Source organism: Sciurus vulgaris, assembly GCF_902686455.1.
Source record: "Sciurus vulgaris genome assembly, chromosome: 2".
In the NCBI taxonomy this organism is placed as follows: Eukaryota; Metazoa; Chordata; class Mammalia; order Rodentia; family Sciuridae; genus Sciurus; species Sciurus vulgaris.
Window position 1 is genome coordinate 99,924,021 of NC_136462.1, and position 20,679 is coordinate 99,944,699.

At 37.5% G+C, this 20,679-nt stretch overlaps 1 protein-coding gene across 1 annotated transcript in view; it reads left to right on the forward strand.

The window, feature by feature from the left end:
• SCG3 (secretogranin III) overlaps positions 1-20,679 on the forward strand; it is a 47,632-nt gene that overhangs the window by 5,247 nt on the left and 21,706 nt on the right. The window contains exons 5-8 of the mRNA XM_079129954.1: positions 1,508-1,650; positions 11,413-11,562; positions 14,582-14,759; positions 18,999-19,115. Coding sequence (XP_078986080.1) covers positions 1,508-1,650; positions 11,413-11,562; positions 14,582-14,759; positions 18,999-19,115 — 588 coding nt within the window. The remainder of the gene's footprint in view (positions 1-1,507; positions 1,651-11,412; positions 11,563-14,581; positions 14,760-18,998; positions 19,116-20,679) is intronic.

Here is a 20,679-nt window from a genome sequence, read left to right on the forward strand (position 1 = left end):
TTTGAGTGATGGGGGTGGTTTTTGTTTTTTTTCTGAAGGACTTTTTTACTCCTTTGTCACTGTGGTACTCAGGGATAACAGGGCTCACAGCTCAGGCTGGCCAACAGCTCAATTATATACTGACAGAGAACTTCAGTATTCCATGTGTAATTGCCCCACTCATTTTCCTAAGTTTCTTTCCAAACAAGAACATATTTTTCCTGTGGCTGCATATATCACCATCACCATAAAGGATTGGAAGAAAGGCCATGAGAGAAATTCTTTGTCCACATCCCCAAAAGCCATGGAAGAAAAGGGAAGAATCAGAACAGAAATTCTAGGTTGTTATTTCTTTGAATGAATATGATGATGACTATTTGGGCAGAATCTGGCCAGGAATTCAATTTCTATTTTCTTTAAAAGATAATTGCATTTGCTTTATTTCAAATCCAAATCCACTATACATAATTACAATAAAACATTTCATTTCATATAATATTTTGTGATTTAAAAAGTGCCTTTACATCTTGTTTTATTTGATAATCAACAATAATTCCATGAAATTGATACCCTTATAATTCTTTACAGGGTGCCGAGGACATATAGATAACAAGAAATATTACTGGGTTTAATTCTGATTTTTCTAGTCTGCCTAAGTGACAAGGGAGAGTTAAGTGCCTTATAAATTGCATCTGCTCAATATTGTATAGATTGGAGAAGACTAATAGATTCCTAGTAGTTCTCTGTAGTTGTGTTACAAAGCTTCATTACCACTGATGCTTTTCCTCTGGATGGGCCCTTGCTAGACAGCAGTGCTGCCAAATATATTCCCAGAAAAAGTAAAGATACATGTTTTCATGCTTCTCTGCAAAGATTTACATATTGCTTTGTGCAAATCTATTGCTATATTTTAAGTTTCTGTTCCAGGCTCTAAAATAAATTCCCTATTCTTTGGAGAATTGGGCTTGTCACATTAAGCTACCTTTCATAAAGGAACTCTGACACACAGTCAATTAGAAGTAAATATTTATCCCAAGTAAGTCATAAAAATCTTCAGTTCACATGTCTCATTCTAGATGTGAGGCAGGTTCACCCATGCCCAGCCCAGAAATTTGCCAGCAAAGGGAAAACAGGTGCAGATTTTACCAACCTACTTCCAGTGCAGAAATAGAATGTCAAATTATATAATGTATAGAAGGATGCTTTGACTAATACAGCATACAATATAAATGCAGCATGCTGTTTAAATAAAATTGGTATTATTTCTACTATTATTGATAATAATAAAGAGGTCTTTTGTATTGTCTTCAGTTTTTATAGGTACATGGGCTTTCAGAATTTCCATTATCATCCTAGGTTCTTAGCTCAGAGCCCAGTTTTATTTCAAGCCAAGAGTTCATGTGGACCAAGCACCATTATAAATACATCTTAAGCATATCAGAGTTTAGAAAAGCAAAGTACAGATTGTAAATGTAATATGATGTGTGAAATACCCTCCTTGATGTGAAATAATGACTTCCTTCTCTAGATGATCCAGATGGCCTTCATCAACTAGATGGAACTCCTTTAACTGCTGAAGACATTGTCCATAAAATCGCAACCAGGATTTATGAGGAGAATGACAGAGGAGTATTTGACAAGATTGTTTCTAAACTGCTGAATCTGGGCCTGGTAAGTTGTATGCAAAAGAGTAAATCAAATCTTAGCACAGTTTGGAGTATGCCAAGAAGCCAAGCCACTGGATTTAAGTAGACAAGTGCTTATAATGCATCTGCTTTGCACCAGGCACCATAGTTCTCCCTCAAGGTGTTTATAGTCTATCAGAAGAACCAGAGAAGTACACAAATGTCCATAATGCAAGCTGCTTAAGAGCCATTAAATAGTGCAGTGTGCCAGGAATGGCTTATCTCCAACTGGCAGTAAGAAAAGGCTCCAGAGGTAGAGGTGTTTAAAGTGAGCTTAGAAAGGTAGTTAGGATATAACCAGCAAAATTAGAAGATGTGTGTGGCAAAAAAGGAAATGACATGAGCAAAGACACACAATGCATGTTTGAAAATTCTGAACTAAGCTAATTTCACCCAGCTGTAGTTTGGCATCACTGCTCTGGCAGGTTTGAGTAAGGTGCTATCTTTGCAGAGTTTCAAAGTTTACCTGACTATGGCATGCAACTGTGGAGGAGCGATTTTTTCAGGTGTTTCTCAAAGTAAGTGTTCCGTGAATTTCAACAGGCAAGACTGACTGCTTGCATGGTTGGCCCAAAGACATGTCTTCCCAGAGTGCTGGGCAGTTATGATAACAGCTGGCATGTAGTAGCAGTATAAAGGATTGTCCAGAAAGAGAATTCACAATATTCCTATTTTATTTTATTTTTGTCCTAGGGATGAAACCCAGGAATGCTTTACCACTAAGCTACATCTCCAACCCTTTTTTTAAAATTGTTTTAATTAAAGATCATAAATTTACATAGGGCAATGTTCTTTGATTCATTCTGTTATTTTTTCCCTTCCCCCCACCCCTCCCACCTCTCTTTTCCCTCTATACAGTCCTTCCTTCTTCCATTCTTGCCACCCTCCTTATCCCTAAACCTAAACCTAACCCTAACCCTAATGCTAACCCCTCCTACCCCCCATTATATGTCCTCATCCGCTTATCAGCGAGATCATTCGTCCTTTAGTTTTTTGAGATTGGCTTATCTCACTTAGCATGATATTCTCCAATTTCATCCATTTGCCTGCAAATGCCATAATTTTATCATTCCTCATGGCGGAGTAATATTCCGTTGTATATATATGCCACAGTTTCTTTATCCATTCATCAACTGAAGGGCATCTAGGTTGGTTCCACAAACTAGCTGTGGTGAATTGAGCAGCTATGAACATTGATGTGGTCGTATCTCTGTAGTATGCTGATTTTAAGTCCTTTGGGTATAGGCCAAGGAGTGGGATCGCTGGGTCAAATGGTGGTTCCATTCCAAGCTTTCTGAGGAATCTCCATTCTGCTTTCCAGAGTGGCTGCACTAATTTGCAGCCCCACCAGCAATATATGAGTGTACCTTTTTCCCCACATCCTCGCCAACAACTATAGTTGCTTGTGTTCTTGATAATCACCATTCCAATTAGGGTGAGATGGAATCTTAGGGTAGTTTTGATTTGCATTTCTCTTATTACTAGAGATGTTGAACATTTTTTCATATATCTGTTGATTGCTTGTACATCTTCTTCTGTGAGTGTCTGTTCATTTCCTTAGCCCATTTGTTGATTGGATTATTTGTATTCTTGGTGTAGAGTTTTTTGAGTTCTTTATATTTTCTGGAAATTAGCGCTCTATCTGAAGTATGAGTGGCAAAGATATTCTCCCACTCTGTAGGCTCTCTCTTCACATTACTGATAGTTTCCTTTGCTGAGAGAAAGCTTTTTAGTTTGAATCTATCCCAGTTGTTGATTCTTGCTTTTATTTCTTGTGCTATGGGAGTCCTGTTAAGGAAGTCTGCTCCTAAGCCAACAAGTTGAAGGTTTGGACCTACTTTTTGTTCTATAAGATGCAGGGTCTCTGGTCTGATTCCGAGATCCTTGATCCATTTTGAGTTGAGTTTTGTGCAGGGTGAGAGATAGGGGTTTAATTTCATTCTGTTGCATATGGTTTTCCAGTTTTCCCAGCACCATTTGTTCTCTGTTGCATATTTTTGGCACCTTTGTCTAGTATGAGAAAATTGTATTTATTTGGGTTTGTGTCCATGTCCTCTACTCTGTACCATTGATCTACCTGTCTATTTTGGTACCAATACCATGCCGTTTTTGTTACTATTGCTTTGTAATAGAGTTGAAGATCTGGTATTGAGATACCCCCTGCTTCGCTCTTTCTACTGAGAATTACTTTAGCTATTCTGGGTTTTTTATTCTTCCAGATGAATTTCATGATTGCTTGCTCTATTTCTGTGAGGTATGTCATTGGGATTTTAATTGGAATTGCATTGAATCTGTATAGCACTTTTGGTAGTATGGCCATTTTGACAATATTAATTCTGCCTATCCAAGAACATGGGAGATCTTTCCATCTTCTAAGGTTTTCTTTAATTTCTTTCTTTAGTGTTCTGTAGTTCTCATTGTAGAGGTCTTTCACCTCTTTTGTGAGATTGATTCCCAATCAATCTTATTTTATTTTTTTCGAGGCTATTGTGAATGGGGTAGTTTTCCTAATTGATCTTTCTGAAGATTCATCACTTACGTACAAAACTGCATTGGATTTATGAGCATTGATCTTGTAACCTGCTACTTTACTGAATTCACTTATGAGTTCTAAGAGTTTTCTGGTGGAATTTCCAGGTTCCTCTAAATAGATAATCATGTCATCAGCGAACAGGGATAGTTTGAGTTCTTCTTTTCCAATTTGTATCCCTTTAATTTCTTTGGTTTGTCTAATTGCTCTGGCTAGAGTCTCAAGAACGATGTTGAATAGAAGTGGTGAAAGAGGGCATCCCTGCCTTGTTCCAGTTTTTAGGGGGAATGCTTTCAGTTTTTCACCATTTAGAATGATATTGGCCATGGGCTTAGCGTAGATGGCCTTTACAATGTTAAGGAATGTTCCCACTACCCCAATTTTTTCCAGTGTTTTGAGCATGAAGGGATGCTGTATTTTATTGAATGCTTTTTCTGCATCTATTGAAATAATCATGTGATTCTTAACTTTAAGTCTGTTGATATGGTGAATGACATTTATTGATTTCTGGATGTTGAACCAACCTTGCATCCCTGGGATAAAACCCACTTGATCGTGGTGCACTATCTTTTTTTTTTTTTTTTTTGATGTCTTCGAAATTTTCTATTTTGTTGGAGTATAGATTTTCAAAATAGCTTCTAATTATGTTTTGTATTTCAATCCTGTCTGTTGTGATATTTCCTTGTTCATTCCGAATTTTAGTGATTTGGGTTTTCTCTCGTCTTCTCTTTGTTAGTGTGGCTAAAGGTTTATCAATTTTGTTTATTTTTTCGAAGAACCAACTATTTATTTTGTCAATTTTTTGTATTGTTTCTTTTGTTTCAATTTCATTGATTTCAGCTCTGAGTTTAACTATTTCCTGTCTTCTACTACTTTTGGTGCTGTTCTGTTCTTCTTTTTCTAGGGCTTTGAGCTGTAGTGTTAGGTCGTTTATTTGTTGAGTTTTACTTCTTTTATTAAATGCGCTCCATGAAATAAATTTCCCTCTAAGTACTGCTTTCATAGTGTCCTAGAGATTTTGATATGATGTTTCTTTGTTCTCATTTACCTCTAAGAATTTTTTAATTTCCTTCCTAATATCTTCTGTTATCCATTCATCATATAATAGCATATTGTTTAATCTCCAGATGTTGGAATAGTTTCTGTGTTTTACTCTTTCATTTATTTCTAACTTCAATCCATTATGATCTGATAGAATACATGGTAGTGTCTCTATCCTCTTGTATTTGCTAACATTAGCTCTGTGGCATAATATATGGTCTATTTTAGAGAAGGATCCATGTGCTGCTGAGAAGAAAGTGTATTCGCTCTTGATTGGATGGTATATTCTATAAATGTCCATTAAGTCTAAATTATTGATTGTGTTATTGAGATCTATGGTTTCTTTGTTCAATTTTTGTCTGGAAGATATGTCCAGTGGTGAGAGAGGCATGTTAAAATCACCTAGTATTATTGTGTTATGGTCTATTTGGTTTCTGAAATTGAGAAGGATTTGTTTGACATACATGGATGAGCCACTGTTTGGGGCATAGATGTTTATAATTGTTATATCTTGCTGACTTATGCTTCCCTTAAGCAGTATGAAATGACATTCTTTATCCCTTCTGACTAACTTTGGCTTGAAGTCCACATTATCGGAAATGAGGATGGATACTCCAGCTTTTTTGCTGAGTCCATGTGCATGGTATGTTTTTCCCCATCCTTTCACCTTTAGTCTATGGGTATCTTTTTCTATGAGGTGAGTCTCTTGCAGGCAACATATTGTTGGATCTTTCTTTTTAATCCAATCTGCCAGTCTATGTCTTTTGATTGATGAATTCAGGCCATTAACATTCAGGGTTATTATAGAGATATGATTTGGTTTCCCGGTCATTTGGTTCCTTTTTTAAATTTTATTTATTTATTTGTTTGACACAACTTGTTTCCTCCTTTATTTGACAATTCCTTTAGGATAATTCCTCCCTTTGCTGATTTGCTTCTTTGTTTTTCATCTCTTCCTCATGGAATATTTTGCTGAGAATGTTCTGTAATGCTGGCTTTCTTTTTGTAAATTCTTTTAGCTTTTGTTTATCATGGAAGGATTTTATTTCATCGTCAAATTTGAAGGTAAGTTTTGCTGGGTATAAGATTCTTGGTTGGCTTCCATTTTCTTTCAGGGCTTGAAAAATGTTGTTCCAGGCCCTTCTAGCTTTTAGGGTCTGGATTGAAAAATCTGCTGAAATCTGTATTGGTTTCCCCCTGAATGTAATTTGATTCTTTTCCCTCGCGGCCTTTAAAATTCTGTCTTTATTTTGTATGTTAGGTATTTTCATTATAATGTGCCTTGGTGTGGGTCTGTTGTAATTTTGTGTATTTGGAGTCCTGTAAGCCTCTTGAACTTGATTTTCCATTTCATTCTTCAGATTTGGGAAATTTTCTGATATTATTTCATTGAATAAATTGTTCATTCCTTTGGTTTGTTTCTCTAAGCCTTCCTCAATCCCAATAATTCTTAAATTTGGCCTTTTCATGATATCCCACAGTTCTTGTAGATTCTGTTCATGATTTCTTACCATCTTCTCTGTTTGTTCAACTTTGTTTTCAAGGTTAAATATTTTGTCTTCAATGTCTGAGGTTCTGTCTTCCAGGTGTTCTATCCTATTGGATATGCTTTCTATGGAGTTCTTAATTTGGTTTATTGTTTCCTTCATGTCAAGGATTTCTGTTTGGTTTTTTTTCAATATCTCTCTTTATTGAAATGATCTTTTGCTTCCTGTATTTGCTCTTTTAATTGTCGATTGGTGCGATCATTCAATGCCTGCATTTGCTCTTTCATCTCATCGTTTCCTTCTCTGATCATTTTAATTATGAACATTCTGAACTCCTTTTCTGTCATTTCTTCTGCCATGCTGTCATTGGGTTTTATTGATGTAACATCTAGATTTGTTTGCAGCATTTTCTTTCCTTGTTTTCTCATATTGTTCAGGTATCAGTGGACCGCTGAGATATTGCAGATTTCCTCTATTGACTTACAATGTCCCTGAAGATTTCTATATATATCCTCCCTTAGGCTGAAGTCTTGGAGGAAGTTGATAATGCGGTGCTCCACAAGGAAGCTGCCTCTCTAGGAGTGGTGGCCTTCAGGTGGGGTATAATCCCTGCTAGTAGGCAGAGGTGCCTCCACTTGTTGACCAATGGTCATCCAAAGGGGACCTAGGCTGCGGGCTGAGGCAAGGCCTGTTTGGGCCTGAGTCTCTGGTTTTACCGTCCTTGTGGGGAAACCTCACCGGGCAGGGAAGACTCACCCAGTGGGGAGGTGTCGCTGGTCAATTCCCTCCTAAAGGTTCCCCTCAATTTACAGCTACCGCCTGGGCTGGGCTGCCTTCCTCTGCAAAGTTCCCAGGGGCCCGGCCCTACCTCCTGGGCCTGGGAGCCTCACCCTTCGCAGATGAATCTCCTTAGGCTGCCCCTCCTCAGAGAATCTGCCCGCAGGCCTGGAACCTTCGCTCCGCCCTAAGCCTGTCTCTGTGCGGCTCTTCCACCAAGAAGCCTCCTAGATCCTGGGACCCTGCTCTGCTTCTAATCGCCTGGCTATGCGGCCCCTCCTCTGAGAAGCCACCTGGGGCCCCGTACAATCGCTCTGAGACCCAGAGACCCGCCGCACGCCTCTTCCTCCAGACAGCTGCCCAGTATTCTGGAGCGGTCACTAGGAGTTCAAGAAACTCACTGCGCACCTCTTCCTCCCACCAACCACCCGTAGCCCTGGGCAATCAATCACTCCGAGTCGAAGTGACCGCACTATCTTTTTAATATATTTTTGTATGTGATTTGCTAAAATTTTGTTGAGAATTTTTGTGTCGATGTTCATTAAGGATATTGGTCTGAAGTTTTCTTTCCTCGAAGTGTCTCTGTCTGGTTTAGGTATCAGGGTGATATTGGCTTCATAGAATGAGTTTGGGAGGGTTCCCTCCTCTTCTGTTTCATGGAATACTTTGAGGAGTATTGAAATGAGCTTTTCTTTAAAGGTTTTGTAGAACTCGGCTGAGAACCCATCTGGTCCCAGACTTTTCTTTGTTGGTAGGCTTTTGATGACCTCTTCTATTTCATTGCTTGAAATTGATTTATTTAAGTTGTGTATGTCCTCCTCGTTCAGTTTAGGTAATTCATATGTCTCTAGAAACTTGTTGATGTCTTCAAGGTTTTCTGTTGTTGGAGTATAGATTTTCAAAATAGCTTCTAATTATGTTTTGTATTTTACTCGGGTCTGTTGTGATATTTCCTCGTTCATTCCAAATTTTAGTAATTTGAGTTTTCTCCCTCTTTCTCTTTGTTAGTGTGGCTAAGGGTTTATCAATTTTGTTTATTTTTTCAAAGAACCAACTATTTATTTTGTTAATTTTTCCGATTGTTTCTTTTGTTTGGATTTCGTTGATTTTGGCTCTGATTTTAACTATTTCCTATCTTCTACTACTTTTGGTGTTGTTCTGCTCTTCTTTTTCTAGGGCTTCGAGCTGTAGTGTTAAGTCGTTTATTTGTTGATTTCTACTTCTTTTGTTGAATGCGCCCCATGAAATAAATCTTCCTCTAAGTACTGCTTTCATACTGCCCCAGAGATTTGATACGATGTGTCTTTGTTCTTGTTTACTTCTAAGAATTTTTTAATTTCCCTCCCGATGTCTTCTGTTATCCATTCATCATACAGTAGTGTATTATTTAATCTCCATGTGTTGGAGAAGTTTCTGTTTTTTATTCTGTCATTAATTTCTAATTTCAATCCATTATGATCTGATAGAGTACAAGGTAGTATCTCTAACTTCTTGCATTTGCTAACAGTAGCTTTGTGGCATAAAACATGGTCTATTTTAGAGAAGGATCCATGTGCTGCTGAGAAGAAAGTGTATTCGTTCTTTGTTGGATGGTATATTCTATATAAGTCGGTTAAGTCTAAATTGTGTTATTGAGATCTGTGTTTCTTTATTCAATTTGTGTTTGGAAGATCTATCCAGCGAGGTAAGAGAGGTGTGTTAAAATCGCCTAGTATTATTGTGTTGTGTTCTATTTGATTTCTGGAATTGAGAAGGATTTGTTTGACGTACATGGATGAGCCAATGTTCGGGGCATAGATATTTATGATTTTCTGTCTTGCTGATTTATGCTTCCCTTAAGCAGTATGTAATGTCCTTCTTTATCCCTTCTGACTAGTTTTGGCTTGAAGTCCACATTCTCTGAAATGAGGATGGATACTCCAGCTTTTTTGCTGTGTCCGTGTGCGTGGTATGTTTTTTCCCATCCTTTCACCTTTAGTCTATGGGTATCTCTTTCTACGAGATGAGTCTCTTGCAGGCAGCATATTGTTGGATTTTTCTTTTTAATGCAATCTGCCAGTCTATGTCTTTTGATTGACGAGTTCAGGCCATTAACATTCAGGGTTATTATTGTGATATGATTTGTATTCCCAGTCATTTGACTCATTTTTGTTTTTTGACATAATTTGGTTTGTCCTTTATTTGGCTATTCCTTTAGGCTAGTTCCTCCTGTTGCTGATTTGCATCATTGTTTTTCATCTCTTCCTCGTGGAATATTTTGCTGAGAATGTTCTGTAATGCCGGCTTTCTTTTTGTAAATTCCTTTAGCTTTTGTTTATCATGGAAGGATCTTATTTCATCATCAAATCTGAAAGTAAGTTTTGCTGGGTATAAGATTCTTGGTTGGCATCCGTTTTCTTTCAGGGCTTGGTAAATGTTGTTCCAGGCCCTTCTAGCTTTTAGGGTCTGGATTGAAAAATCTGCTGATATTCCTATTGGTTTCCCCCTGAATGTAATTTGATTCTTTTCTCTCGCGGCCTCTGAAATTCTGTCTTTATTTTGTATGTTAGGTATTTTCATAATAATGTGCCTTGGTGTGGGTCTGTTGTAATTTTGTATATTTGGAGTCCTATAAGCCTCTTGTACTTGGTTTTCCATTTCATTCTTCAGATTTGGGAAATTTTCTGATATTATTTCATTGAATAGATTGTTCGTTCCTTTGGTTTGTTTCTCTAAGCCTTCCTCAATCCCAATAATTCTTAAATTTGGCCTTTTCATGATATTCCATAATTCTTGTAGATTCTGTTCATGGTTTCTTACCATCTTTTCTGTTTGGTCAACTTTGTTTTCAAGATTAAATATTCTGTCTTCAATATCTGAGGTTCTGTCTTCCAGGTGTTCTATCCTATTGGTTATGCTTTCTTTGGAGTTTTTAACTTGGTTTATTGTTTCCTTCATTTCAAGGATTTCTGTTTGTTTTCTTCAGTATCTCTAACTCTTTATTGAAATGATCTCTTGCTTCCCGTATTTGCTCTTTTAACTGTTGATTGGTGCAATCATTTAATGCCTGCATTTGCTCTTTCATCTCCTCGTTTGCTTCCCTGATTGTTTTAATTATATACATTCTGAACTCCCTTTCTGACATTTCTTCTGCTGTGCTGTCATTGGGTTTTATTGATATAGTATCTAGGTTTGTTTGGGACATTTTCTTCCCTTGTTTTCTCATATTGGTCAGATGTCAGTGGGACTCTGTGTTATTGCAGATTTCCTCTATTGGCTTATAGTGTCCCTGTAGATTTCCATTGTATCACCTCCCAGCCTTCAGTAGCCTGAAGTCTTGGAGTAACTTGATAATGCAGTGCTTCCGAAGAAAGCTGCCCCTAGCCCACTACTGGTTCCAGGGCTTGCAGCTGGCTCTGTGTGGAAAGGCTCTCACTGGGGGGCCTGCTCCAAGAAGCTGGCCATGTGGGAGGAGCCCACCACCACCGGATTGCGCTGGGCTGCCTGGGGAAGACTCTAGCTGTTTGCCCTACTCTAATAAGCCGCCCGAATCTGGGCCTGCTGCCCGGGCCGAGCTTCACTGGGTGGGGGAGACTCACCCCATGGCTCTATTTTAGTCCGAGTGTCTCAATGCCTCCCCTTCTTGAATCCTGGGTTCTGGAGCGACTGGAGATGCAGTCACCCTCTAGTCTTCCATCTTGGATCGCGCCTTTTTATTTATTTTGAGATAGGGTCTCACTAATTTGCTGAGGTTGGCTTGAAATTTGCAATTCTGACTCAACCTCCTGAGTTGCTAGGATTACAGTCATGCACCACTATACCCAGCATGACATGTCTTTTAAAAATTATTGTCAACTGCAGAGTTTAATCTAGATTTTTTTTTAAATCCCAAGAATGGGACTAGCAGTTTGTATATTTTGCCTCTTTGTAATAGATCACAGAAAATCAGGCACACACACTGGAAGATGAAGTTGCAGAGGCTTTACAAAAGTTAATTTCAGAGGAAGCCAACAACTATGAGGAAGAGCTTAATAAATCTACCAGCAGGACTGAGAATCAGGCTGGAAAAATACCAGAGAAAGTGGTATGTATATGTGTACGTTGTGTGTATGTGTGAGTGTGTGTGCGCACGCGCTTGTGTTTAGGCATGTGCATAGTTGTGTGTGTACTTGGATCTGTATATAATTAGTCCTTCCTTGATGCCAAAAAAGATTTGGAATATGTGGCATTTCTAACCCACTTAAAATATATATTCATAAAATGCCAATAAGATAAAAGATATGAATGGATTCTATTTGGAAAATAATGTAAAGATGATATATTATTTTCTATTTATAGTAAAGGTTACACCTTATATCACACTATAAAATAACACCTCATGTGAAACAATGCTATTGCATAATATCTATTTGTATAGTCCCAGTATACTAGACCCAAACATCTCATAACTTTTTTGGTATTCAATTTTTTCAATAGGGTCTCTTGTTGTTGTAGATAGACACAATACCTTTATTTTATTTAGTTTTATGTGGTGCTGAGGATCAAACCCAGTGCCTCACATGTGCTATTCAGGTTTTCCACCATTGAGCTACAACTTCATCCCTGGTATTCAATTTCTATTCATAATGGATGTCATGATATGCTTGATTCAATCCTGTGCCACAGAAGGCCCAATTCTATATCCCCCAGCCACTGTAACCTCCCTATTCTAGGCTGTGCTCTTCTACCTACTCCCTCTTTTATTGGTTCAGAAGCCTGTATATCATCCTTCACCCACACTAGTCGTTCATCCTTCCCTTTGGTCTTCATTTTTTACTTGGCATCAAACAAGTTTCAAAACTCTAGTTGAACTTGACCAAAGAGAATATCAAACTCTTCACTTCTCCTTTGACTGTCTTCACCAAGCACCCAAACCCATGTCCCCTGGTCTCCTCCATCGTCCTCTCTCAAATACAATGAAAGAGTATTTGGCTTGTGGTTTTGTTCTAGAGAGGTTAGAAAATAGGAATTCAGTAAGGGTTTTTCACTAGATGGCCTAAAAATGTCCATCTCTCCCCCTACATCCAATTCCCACTATCTGCTGTCTATTTAAACAGCTTTTAAAGATCTACCCACTCTAAAAAAAAGTGCTTTACAGATTTATCAAGGAACTCAAACTCGGGCTTAAGTGTCTGAACTGTCATGATATTTTCATGATCGTTCAATCGCATTCCACTCATTCACCATTAAAATGTTCATATGTTTAACCTGTTCACTCGTTTTATCTAAATGCATCAATGCAAATGAAATATTCTTTCAACAAATATTTATTGCATACCCACTATATACCAAGCACCAATAATACCATGCTCATTTAAAAGATGTAATTCCTTTTCCAAGGAAAGGAAGGCTAAGGTCTAGTGGAAGAGTCAGATTGTCTTCAAATAATCATCATTTGCCTTCAAATAATCTGCCTTAAGTAATCATTATTTGAAGACAATCTGCTTTCAAATAATCATCATTTTAATCACAATGGCAGTAAGTGCTCTGAGGAAAGACATGGTTCTATGAGACCTTATAAAAAAGGAAACTGTCCTGAACTTAGGCTCAGGAAAGGTTTTCCTGAGGAAATAATTTGAGCTGAGGACTGAAGGTAAAATACAAGTTAGCACATAAACATAAGAGGCTGCCTGTAGAGAAGGAAGTGTGGCGTATCCAAGCAACTGAAACAAGGACAGTGTGGCTGATACAGCAAGAGTGGTGGTGACAGCTGAGATGGGGGATTGGACTCAGACCAGCCCATGTAGAACCTTATGAGCCATGAATGGTTTCTGATATTTTTGTAAGAGCCATGGGAAAACACTAAAGGATTTTGTTGTAGCATGTTCTATTGCTGTGACAGAATACCTGAGACTGGGTAATTTATAAAGAAAAGAGCTTTATTTAGCTCAGTTTTGTATGCTAGAAAACTGAAGATCAGGCCATGACAGCTAGTCAGCTTCTAATAAGGCCTCATGCTGCTCTCAGTGGTAGTGGAAAAGCAGGACAAATAGGCATGTGTACAAGAGAATGAGAGGAAAACCCAGGCTCACTATAATAACCTGCTCTCACAATAACTAAAGCATTTCCATAGGAATTAATCCAGTCTCAAGAGAATTAAAGCAGTCTTACAAGAAAAAATATTAATCCACTCATGAGGGCAGAGCCCCTATGATTTAATCACATCTTTATAACCCTACCTCCCAACACCTTGACATTGGCAGTCAAATTTCAACCTGAAATTTGGTAGGGACAAACCACATCCAAATCATAATAGATTTCAAGCAAAAGAGTTATACGATCAGACTATTAAAAAGATAACTCTGACTGCAATATGGAAAAATTCAGTGTTGAGAAGAGATTTGAGATGGGTGGTGTACCAGTTAGAAAGTGAGAGATTCAAGGCTGCTTGGATTAGAATGGGATAATAGAGAGAGAAATTAGTTTGAAAGACTGCTGATGGATGTGATGGGGGAACAGAAGAGCTAAGAAAAGCTCTTAGACTTCTGTTTAGTCCACTGAACTATGAATGGACCATTCACTAAGATGGTGAACACCAAGAAAAAACAGGTTTAGGGAGAAAAGAATTTTATGCATTCATCCAGTCAGCTTCTACATTGTCACCCAGAAATTCCCAAGTGTGCCTGTTGTGCTGCTGCTAGACATTTGAAAGGCTTTCCTATAACTGTACCACCCCCTTGGTAGAGTATATGAACTCAATTCTGTCCTCAAGGAAGGGCAGTTTTGTGAGGAGAGGCTCATGAGGATTCATAGAGGGGAACTTGGCCAGAGTAGGACCATACGAGATTCTCTGTCTCTTCTACCCTGAGCAGGAGCCAGAGTCTTTAGGGGTTCTTTCTCAAGGTAAAGCACCTTTCTCTTAGTCCCAACTACTTTCTGTATAGCCAGATGCACACATGCCAAGAAATAAGTTGGAACCCACGGGACCTTGAGAAGGAGGAATCTGTGCATTTCACATTCAAGGGCACCATAGAGGAAAGAATTAGCCAGGAGTTTCATTAATTCTAACCAAAGGCTTATTTTTTTCTTTTTTTTGTGTGTGGATTCTTCCCCCCTCACTGGAGACTCCAATGGCAGCAATTCAAGATGGTTTTACTAATGGAGAAAATGATGAAACAGTGTCTAACACCTTAACTTTGACAAATGGCTTGGAAAGGAGAACTAAAACCTATGGGGAAGACGACTTTGAGGAACTCCAGTATTTCCCCAACTTCTATGCACTACTGAAAAGTATTGATTCAGGTAACCACTGTGTTTTCTGACCATGTGGAGCAGAAATAGTATTTTTAGGAAATGTGTGGTTGGTTTTTGAAATTCCTGTTTTCAGTTTCCAACTGCAATCCTCAAAGACATACGTTGTAAGCTTAGGGAAAATAGTTCACATTTTTTTTTTTTTTTCAAAACAAGCATACTAGTGATGAAAACATTTAGGAAAGGGTAATCAGGAAAGGTGGGGTTTCTGGATAATTTAATCTTTTTTATTAACAGAGGATTCCTATATTTGTTCAGCAAACAATTATTGAACATCTGCTATGTACAAAGTACTGGAAAGAATCACATACAGATATGGCAATCAATCAGTGTTCCTGCCCTTACCCAGTTCAGCCCCAATTCTTATTGCAACTCTTCTTTGTTCTCAGCTTTATTGAGGTATAATTGGCAAATGAAAATTATTTATCTTTAAGATGTACAACTTGATATTTTAATATATGTACACATCATGAAATGATCACAGTCAGGCCAATGAACATATCCATCACCTCACATAATTACCTTTTTTTTTCTCCTTTTTTCTTTATTCTTCTTATTCTTCCTTTCTTTCCCTTTTTTTTTTTTTTTTTTTTTTTTTTGATGTTGTTGTTGATGTAAGAACACTTATAATCCAAATAGAGGACTCAATAAAATCTCTCCATCTATACTTATCTTACCTTAAAACAACAAAAAAGAAGAAGAACACTTATGATCTACCCTCCCAGGAAATTTCCAGTAAAGTCCAATATTGTTAACTAAAGTCGTCATGTTGTGTAGTCTACAAACTTATTCATCTTGTATAACTGAAACTTGGTATTCTTTGACCAAAAACTCCCCATTTTCCCCTTCCCATATCCCTTGGCAACCACTATTCTACTGCTTTTATGAGTCTAACTATTTTAGATTCCATACACAGCTGTTCCTTCAGTATTCTCAGGGGGCTTAGTTCTAGGATCCCCCTCAGAAATCAAAATCCACAGATGCTCAAGGTTTTTATATGAAACAATGTAGCATTTTCATATAATCTATGTACATCTTCCTATACACTCCAAATCATCTCTAGATTACTTATAATGCTGAATACAAAATAAATGCTATATAAATGGTTGTTATACATATTGTTTTGGGACTAATAATAAGGAAAAAATCTTTACATGTTCAGTAAAGATGCAGTTCTTTTTCCTGGATATTTTCAATCCTTGGTTAATTGAATCTATGAATATAGAACCTGCAGATACAGAGGGCCAATTGTGTAAGGGAAATCCTATAGTCTTTCTGTGCCTGTCTTATTCACTTACCATAATGTTTTCTAGGTTCATCACATTATCAAAAACAAAATAAACACACCCAAAAGGAAACCTTTCATTTTATAGTAAACCTTTTTGAAAGCTTTCATTTCCTCTCTTAGTGGGAACCGTGTATGGAACCTAATTCACCCTTCTTTGGATTACTCATGACATTGCCAGCTTCAATCTTCCAATGAGTTAAAACGGATGTTGAATGAAAGGAAGCCAGAAGCCCAAAACACATTTTGGAAATTGTTTTGTTTTTAAACAAAGTCCTTATGTGTCCCGATCTCCTCTCTCATATGTGCACTGAGTTAACTGGAGGATTTTGGTCCATGTTTATTTTTGGTTGATCTGTAAAGAGGATAATAATGTCCAACATTTCTGTTGTTATTATTCAGACAAATGCCCTGCAGTGCCTTAACAGCTTTTCTTTGCCCTCTTCAAAGATGCAGCACCACATTAAACATTGTATAGAGATTTCTGTAAATCGTAATCTCTTTTCCTGAAGAAGTGACCTCAAAGTAAGCTTTCATTCCTGGAGAACATCCTCTGTCCTTCAGTTCCAGACATTGACCCAAGGGCACCAGCCCCTCTGCCAGTGTCTGCAGGACTTGTATGTCTTGAGCCATTTTGACCCATTGGTTGGCAGATGCCCAACTCAGAACCTCTGTCATCCTGGTGAGTCACTTCTCACCAGTGAAGAGCATTGGTGTGATAACAAATGTACAGAGGTGACCTGGAAAAGACAATGTGAGGACTGGAATTATTCACCAGTTCTTTCCTAGGATCTCTTCCCCACTTTTTCTCTCACTTTTCCTCCTTCCCAACCTGTGAGTTTTTTGGTATTTAAAAAAAAATTCCACTTCATGGAATGTTCTTTATTTGTTTTTATCTTTTAGTTTTCTTTATTTGATTCCTTATTGCCTTTATTTTTGTATAACTTTAATTTAAATACTTATACCGAGGTCTTTGCTAGTACCTGTCTTCCTCACTCAAGGTCTGAACCAATTGAGAAATAAAAAACAGGTAGAAAAACCAAAATATCATCTCTGTTACTGATAAACCCTGGGTTATAGTTTTGTATCCTTTGACCAACATCTCCTTATTCCCATCTCTAATTGTCCCATTCTTGAGGAATGCTAGGAGAGTACCTGTTAAGTGTTCCTGTTACAAAGATGATCACTATGTGAAGTGATGCATATATTAATTAGCTAGATTTAACCACAAGATGTATATGTGCTTCAAGGCATCATGTTGCACATGAAAAACACATCCAGTTCTGTCAATTTTAAAATATAAATTTGAAAAATATATAACACTGGTATGTCAAATGTGGCTTAGTGTGAGAACCAGCAATGAGCTTGCTCACTCCCCAGTCCTGTCTTGCTGTTGGAGCTGCCAGTCCCAGAGGTGAATTGAGTTTGCAGAGCATACATGTTTCTCAGATCCTTGCTTCCACTGTTCCAAGTGAGTGAAAAGAAGAAGGTCCAAATTCCCACCAGTTCAGAAAAGTAGACTAATGGATATTTCCTAACAATCACATCTGAGAGGAGAGTGGAAAGAAGTAGCAAAAGGCTAGGAGTATTTGGAAGTATTTGGAGAAACTTTCATGGCAGTGAAAATTAAAAAAAAAAAAAAAAAAAAAAAAAAAAAAAAAAAAAAGGACTCTAGATCTTAGTTTGTGTTTCTCTACTTTAAAAATGGAAAAAGATGTGCGCTGGGGTTGTAGCTCAGTGGTAGAGCAATTGCCTTGCCATGTGTGAGGCACTGGGTTCGCTCCTCAGCACCACATGAAAATAAATGAATAAACAAAGATATTGTGTCCATCTACAACCAAAAAAATTTTTAAAAAATGGAAAAAGATTTTTTTTCTGATTTTAGAATTAATACATTTACTGAGCTACCCATGGTATCAGTGGCCATTTTGTTCCATTAAGATGCAGAACAGTATGTCAAATACCAAGAAATCATCAGTAGTGGTTACCTGTGGCAGGGGTGAGGAAGAGAGTGCTACTTTTCACTTTTGTTTACTTGTGGAACATTGGAATATTTTTACTATATGTACATATTCTTTCAAATGAAAAAAAGTTAAAAAGCAATATAAACTACTGTTAGAAAACCCCACTTACATTTTTTAAGTTCTTTTAAGAAAATTAAGCTTAATTAATGAATACAGAGCATTCTTGTCTTAGAAGACTTACCACTGACTTAAGCAATCTTCTGCTCTTCCTTTTGGGTTCATGTTATCTCTTGTTGAAAACTGTCTCTTTACCATCTATTAGTACAGTATTTTAGATTAAATTAAAACTTCATGGAAAAGTTATAGTTGCCCATTTCTAAAAAAGTTGCGTATAACCATACATTGCCCTGAAATCCAATTAAGTCTTAACAGTTTTGTAAGATAAATAAATGTGGTTTTAGTTATAAATGTAGAGAGAATATTTTAATAAGATACCATACTTCATAAATTGACATTGAGCTGCATGGTGGCGAATGCCCAGTGACTCAAGAGGCTGACACAGGAAGATTGCAGGATTGACACCACCCTCAGCAACTTATTGAGGCCCTAAGGACTTAGTGAGACCCTGCCTCAAAATTAAACACTGAAGCCACTCACAGTGGTGCATGCCTGTAATTCCAGCGGCTTGGGAGGCTGAGGCTAGAGGATCACAAGTTCAAAATCAGCCTCAGCAAACTTAGGAAAGTAATTTAAAAAAAAAGGGCTAGAGATGTGGCTCAGTGGTTAAGTGCCCCTGGGTTCAATCCCTGGTACAAATGATAAAAATAAAAAATTTAAAAAAAAAGTCCTGGGGATATGGCTCAGTAGTTAAGCATCTCTAGATTCAATCCCTAGTCCCAAAATTTAAAAAATAAAATAGACATTGAAAAACTAAGTTATTCTGTACTTGTTTGCTTTAAATTATTTTGTCTTTTTACATAGAAAAAGAAGCAAAAGAGAAAGAAACACTAATTACTATCATGAAGACATTGATTGACTTTGTGAAGATGATGGTCAAGTATGGCACAATTTCTCCAGAAGAAGGCGTTTCCTACCTTGGTGAGAATCCCATCTGGTTTGTTTTTACTGTGGTATTTTTATTATTCAAATAATATATTGAATATATTATTAATATTCAACTATTATTGGTCCTCAGTTTGGAGGACTGGGGTTGTAGCTCAGCAAGAGAACCCTTGCCCAGCCATATGAGGTACTGGGTTCTATCCTCAGCATCGCATAAAAATTAACAAATCAAATAAAGGTATTGTGTCCATCTACAACTAAAAATATATATATATATTAAAAAAACAGAGTAAATTTGGAATTTGACAATAATTCCCTCACTAATTTGATCATTTATGTCCAAATAGCCTAAATCTCTTGGGTAACCAGAAGTGCCCAGCTTGATGATGCATATAAATAGAATTGATTGGGCGTTTTCAACTTTTTATAGATCTAAATTGAGTACAAATATTTCACGTTTATTATATTTAATCTTATTAGCATTTTCTAGCAATGTCCATGGTGGCAATCATGTTGCCATTCAACTCGATTTTTAAAAATTGTGTTTGGAAGGCCAGGACTAAGGAGTCTTGATTTTCCCCTTTGAAGTCTGTTTGGTGAGGAGGAAGGAGGACTGACCTGGGAGTAATGACTCCTGGGTTCAGCTCCGTTAAGCTGAGAAAGATACAGTGCTGTGCTGGGCCTCACTTTCTGCACCTATACAATGAGGGACTCTGGTGAGCTGGGTACAGTGGCAGACTTGTAATCCCAGAGACTTGTGAGACAGAGGTAGGAGGATTACAAGGTCAAGGCGAGCCTTGGCAATTTAACAGGACTTTATCTCAAAATAAAATAGAGGGCTGGGGAGGTAGCTCAGCTGGTAGAGTGCTTGCCTCGCAAGCACAAGGCCCTGGGTTCGATCCCCAGTACCGCAAAAAAATAAATAAATAAATAAAATAGAAAGGGGTGGGGATATTGCTCAGAGATAGAGCACCACTGGGTTCAATCCCTGGTACCAGAAAAAACAAAAACAAACAAACAAAAAAAAAACAGAAGGACTCTAATATCTGTAATAGGAGCAATAAACTATCACCCATGGACCAAATCTAGACCAACAACTACTTTTGTATGGCACAGAAGCTAAGAATGACTTTACATGTACACATGGTTGGAAAAAACAGAATAGCATTTCCTGACATGAAAACTGGATAAAATTCATATTTCCATGTATATGAATAAAGTTTTATTGGAACACAGCCATGTTCTCTTGTTTCATGGTTGCCTTCCTGTTGCATCAGCAGAGCTGAATAGCTGCAACAGACTGTATGGCCTGAAAAGCCTAAAAGATCTGACCCTTACAGAAAAAGTTACCAACCCCTGATTCCTTGAGTTTTATAGATAAACAGAAAATCTTTGATGTTGTTGAGGTGGTTTTTGTAATTAATTAAAATTAAATGTAATTTAAAATCAAGCTTCTCAGTTGCACTAGACATTTCTCAGTTGTATATTGCAAGTGCTCAATTTTTATTTGTTTTTAAAAAGGACTTTTGTTTTCCTACTTGGTGTACATGGTCAACAAATACCTTTCATCCCCAATGTGGTTTGGCAGGAAGACCTCATG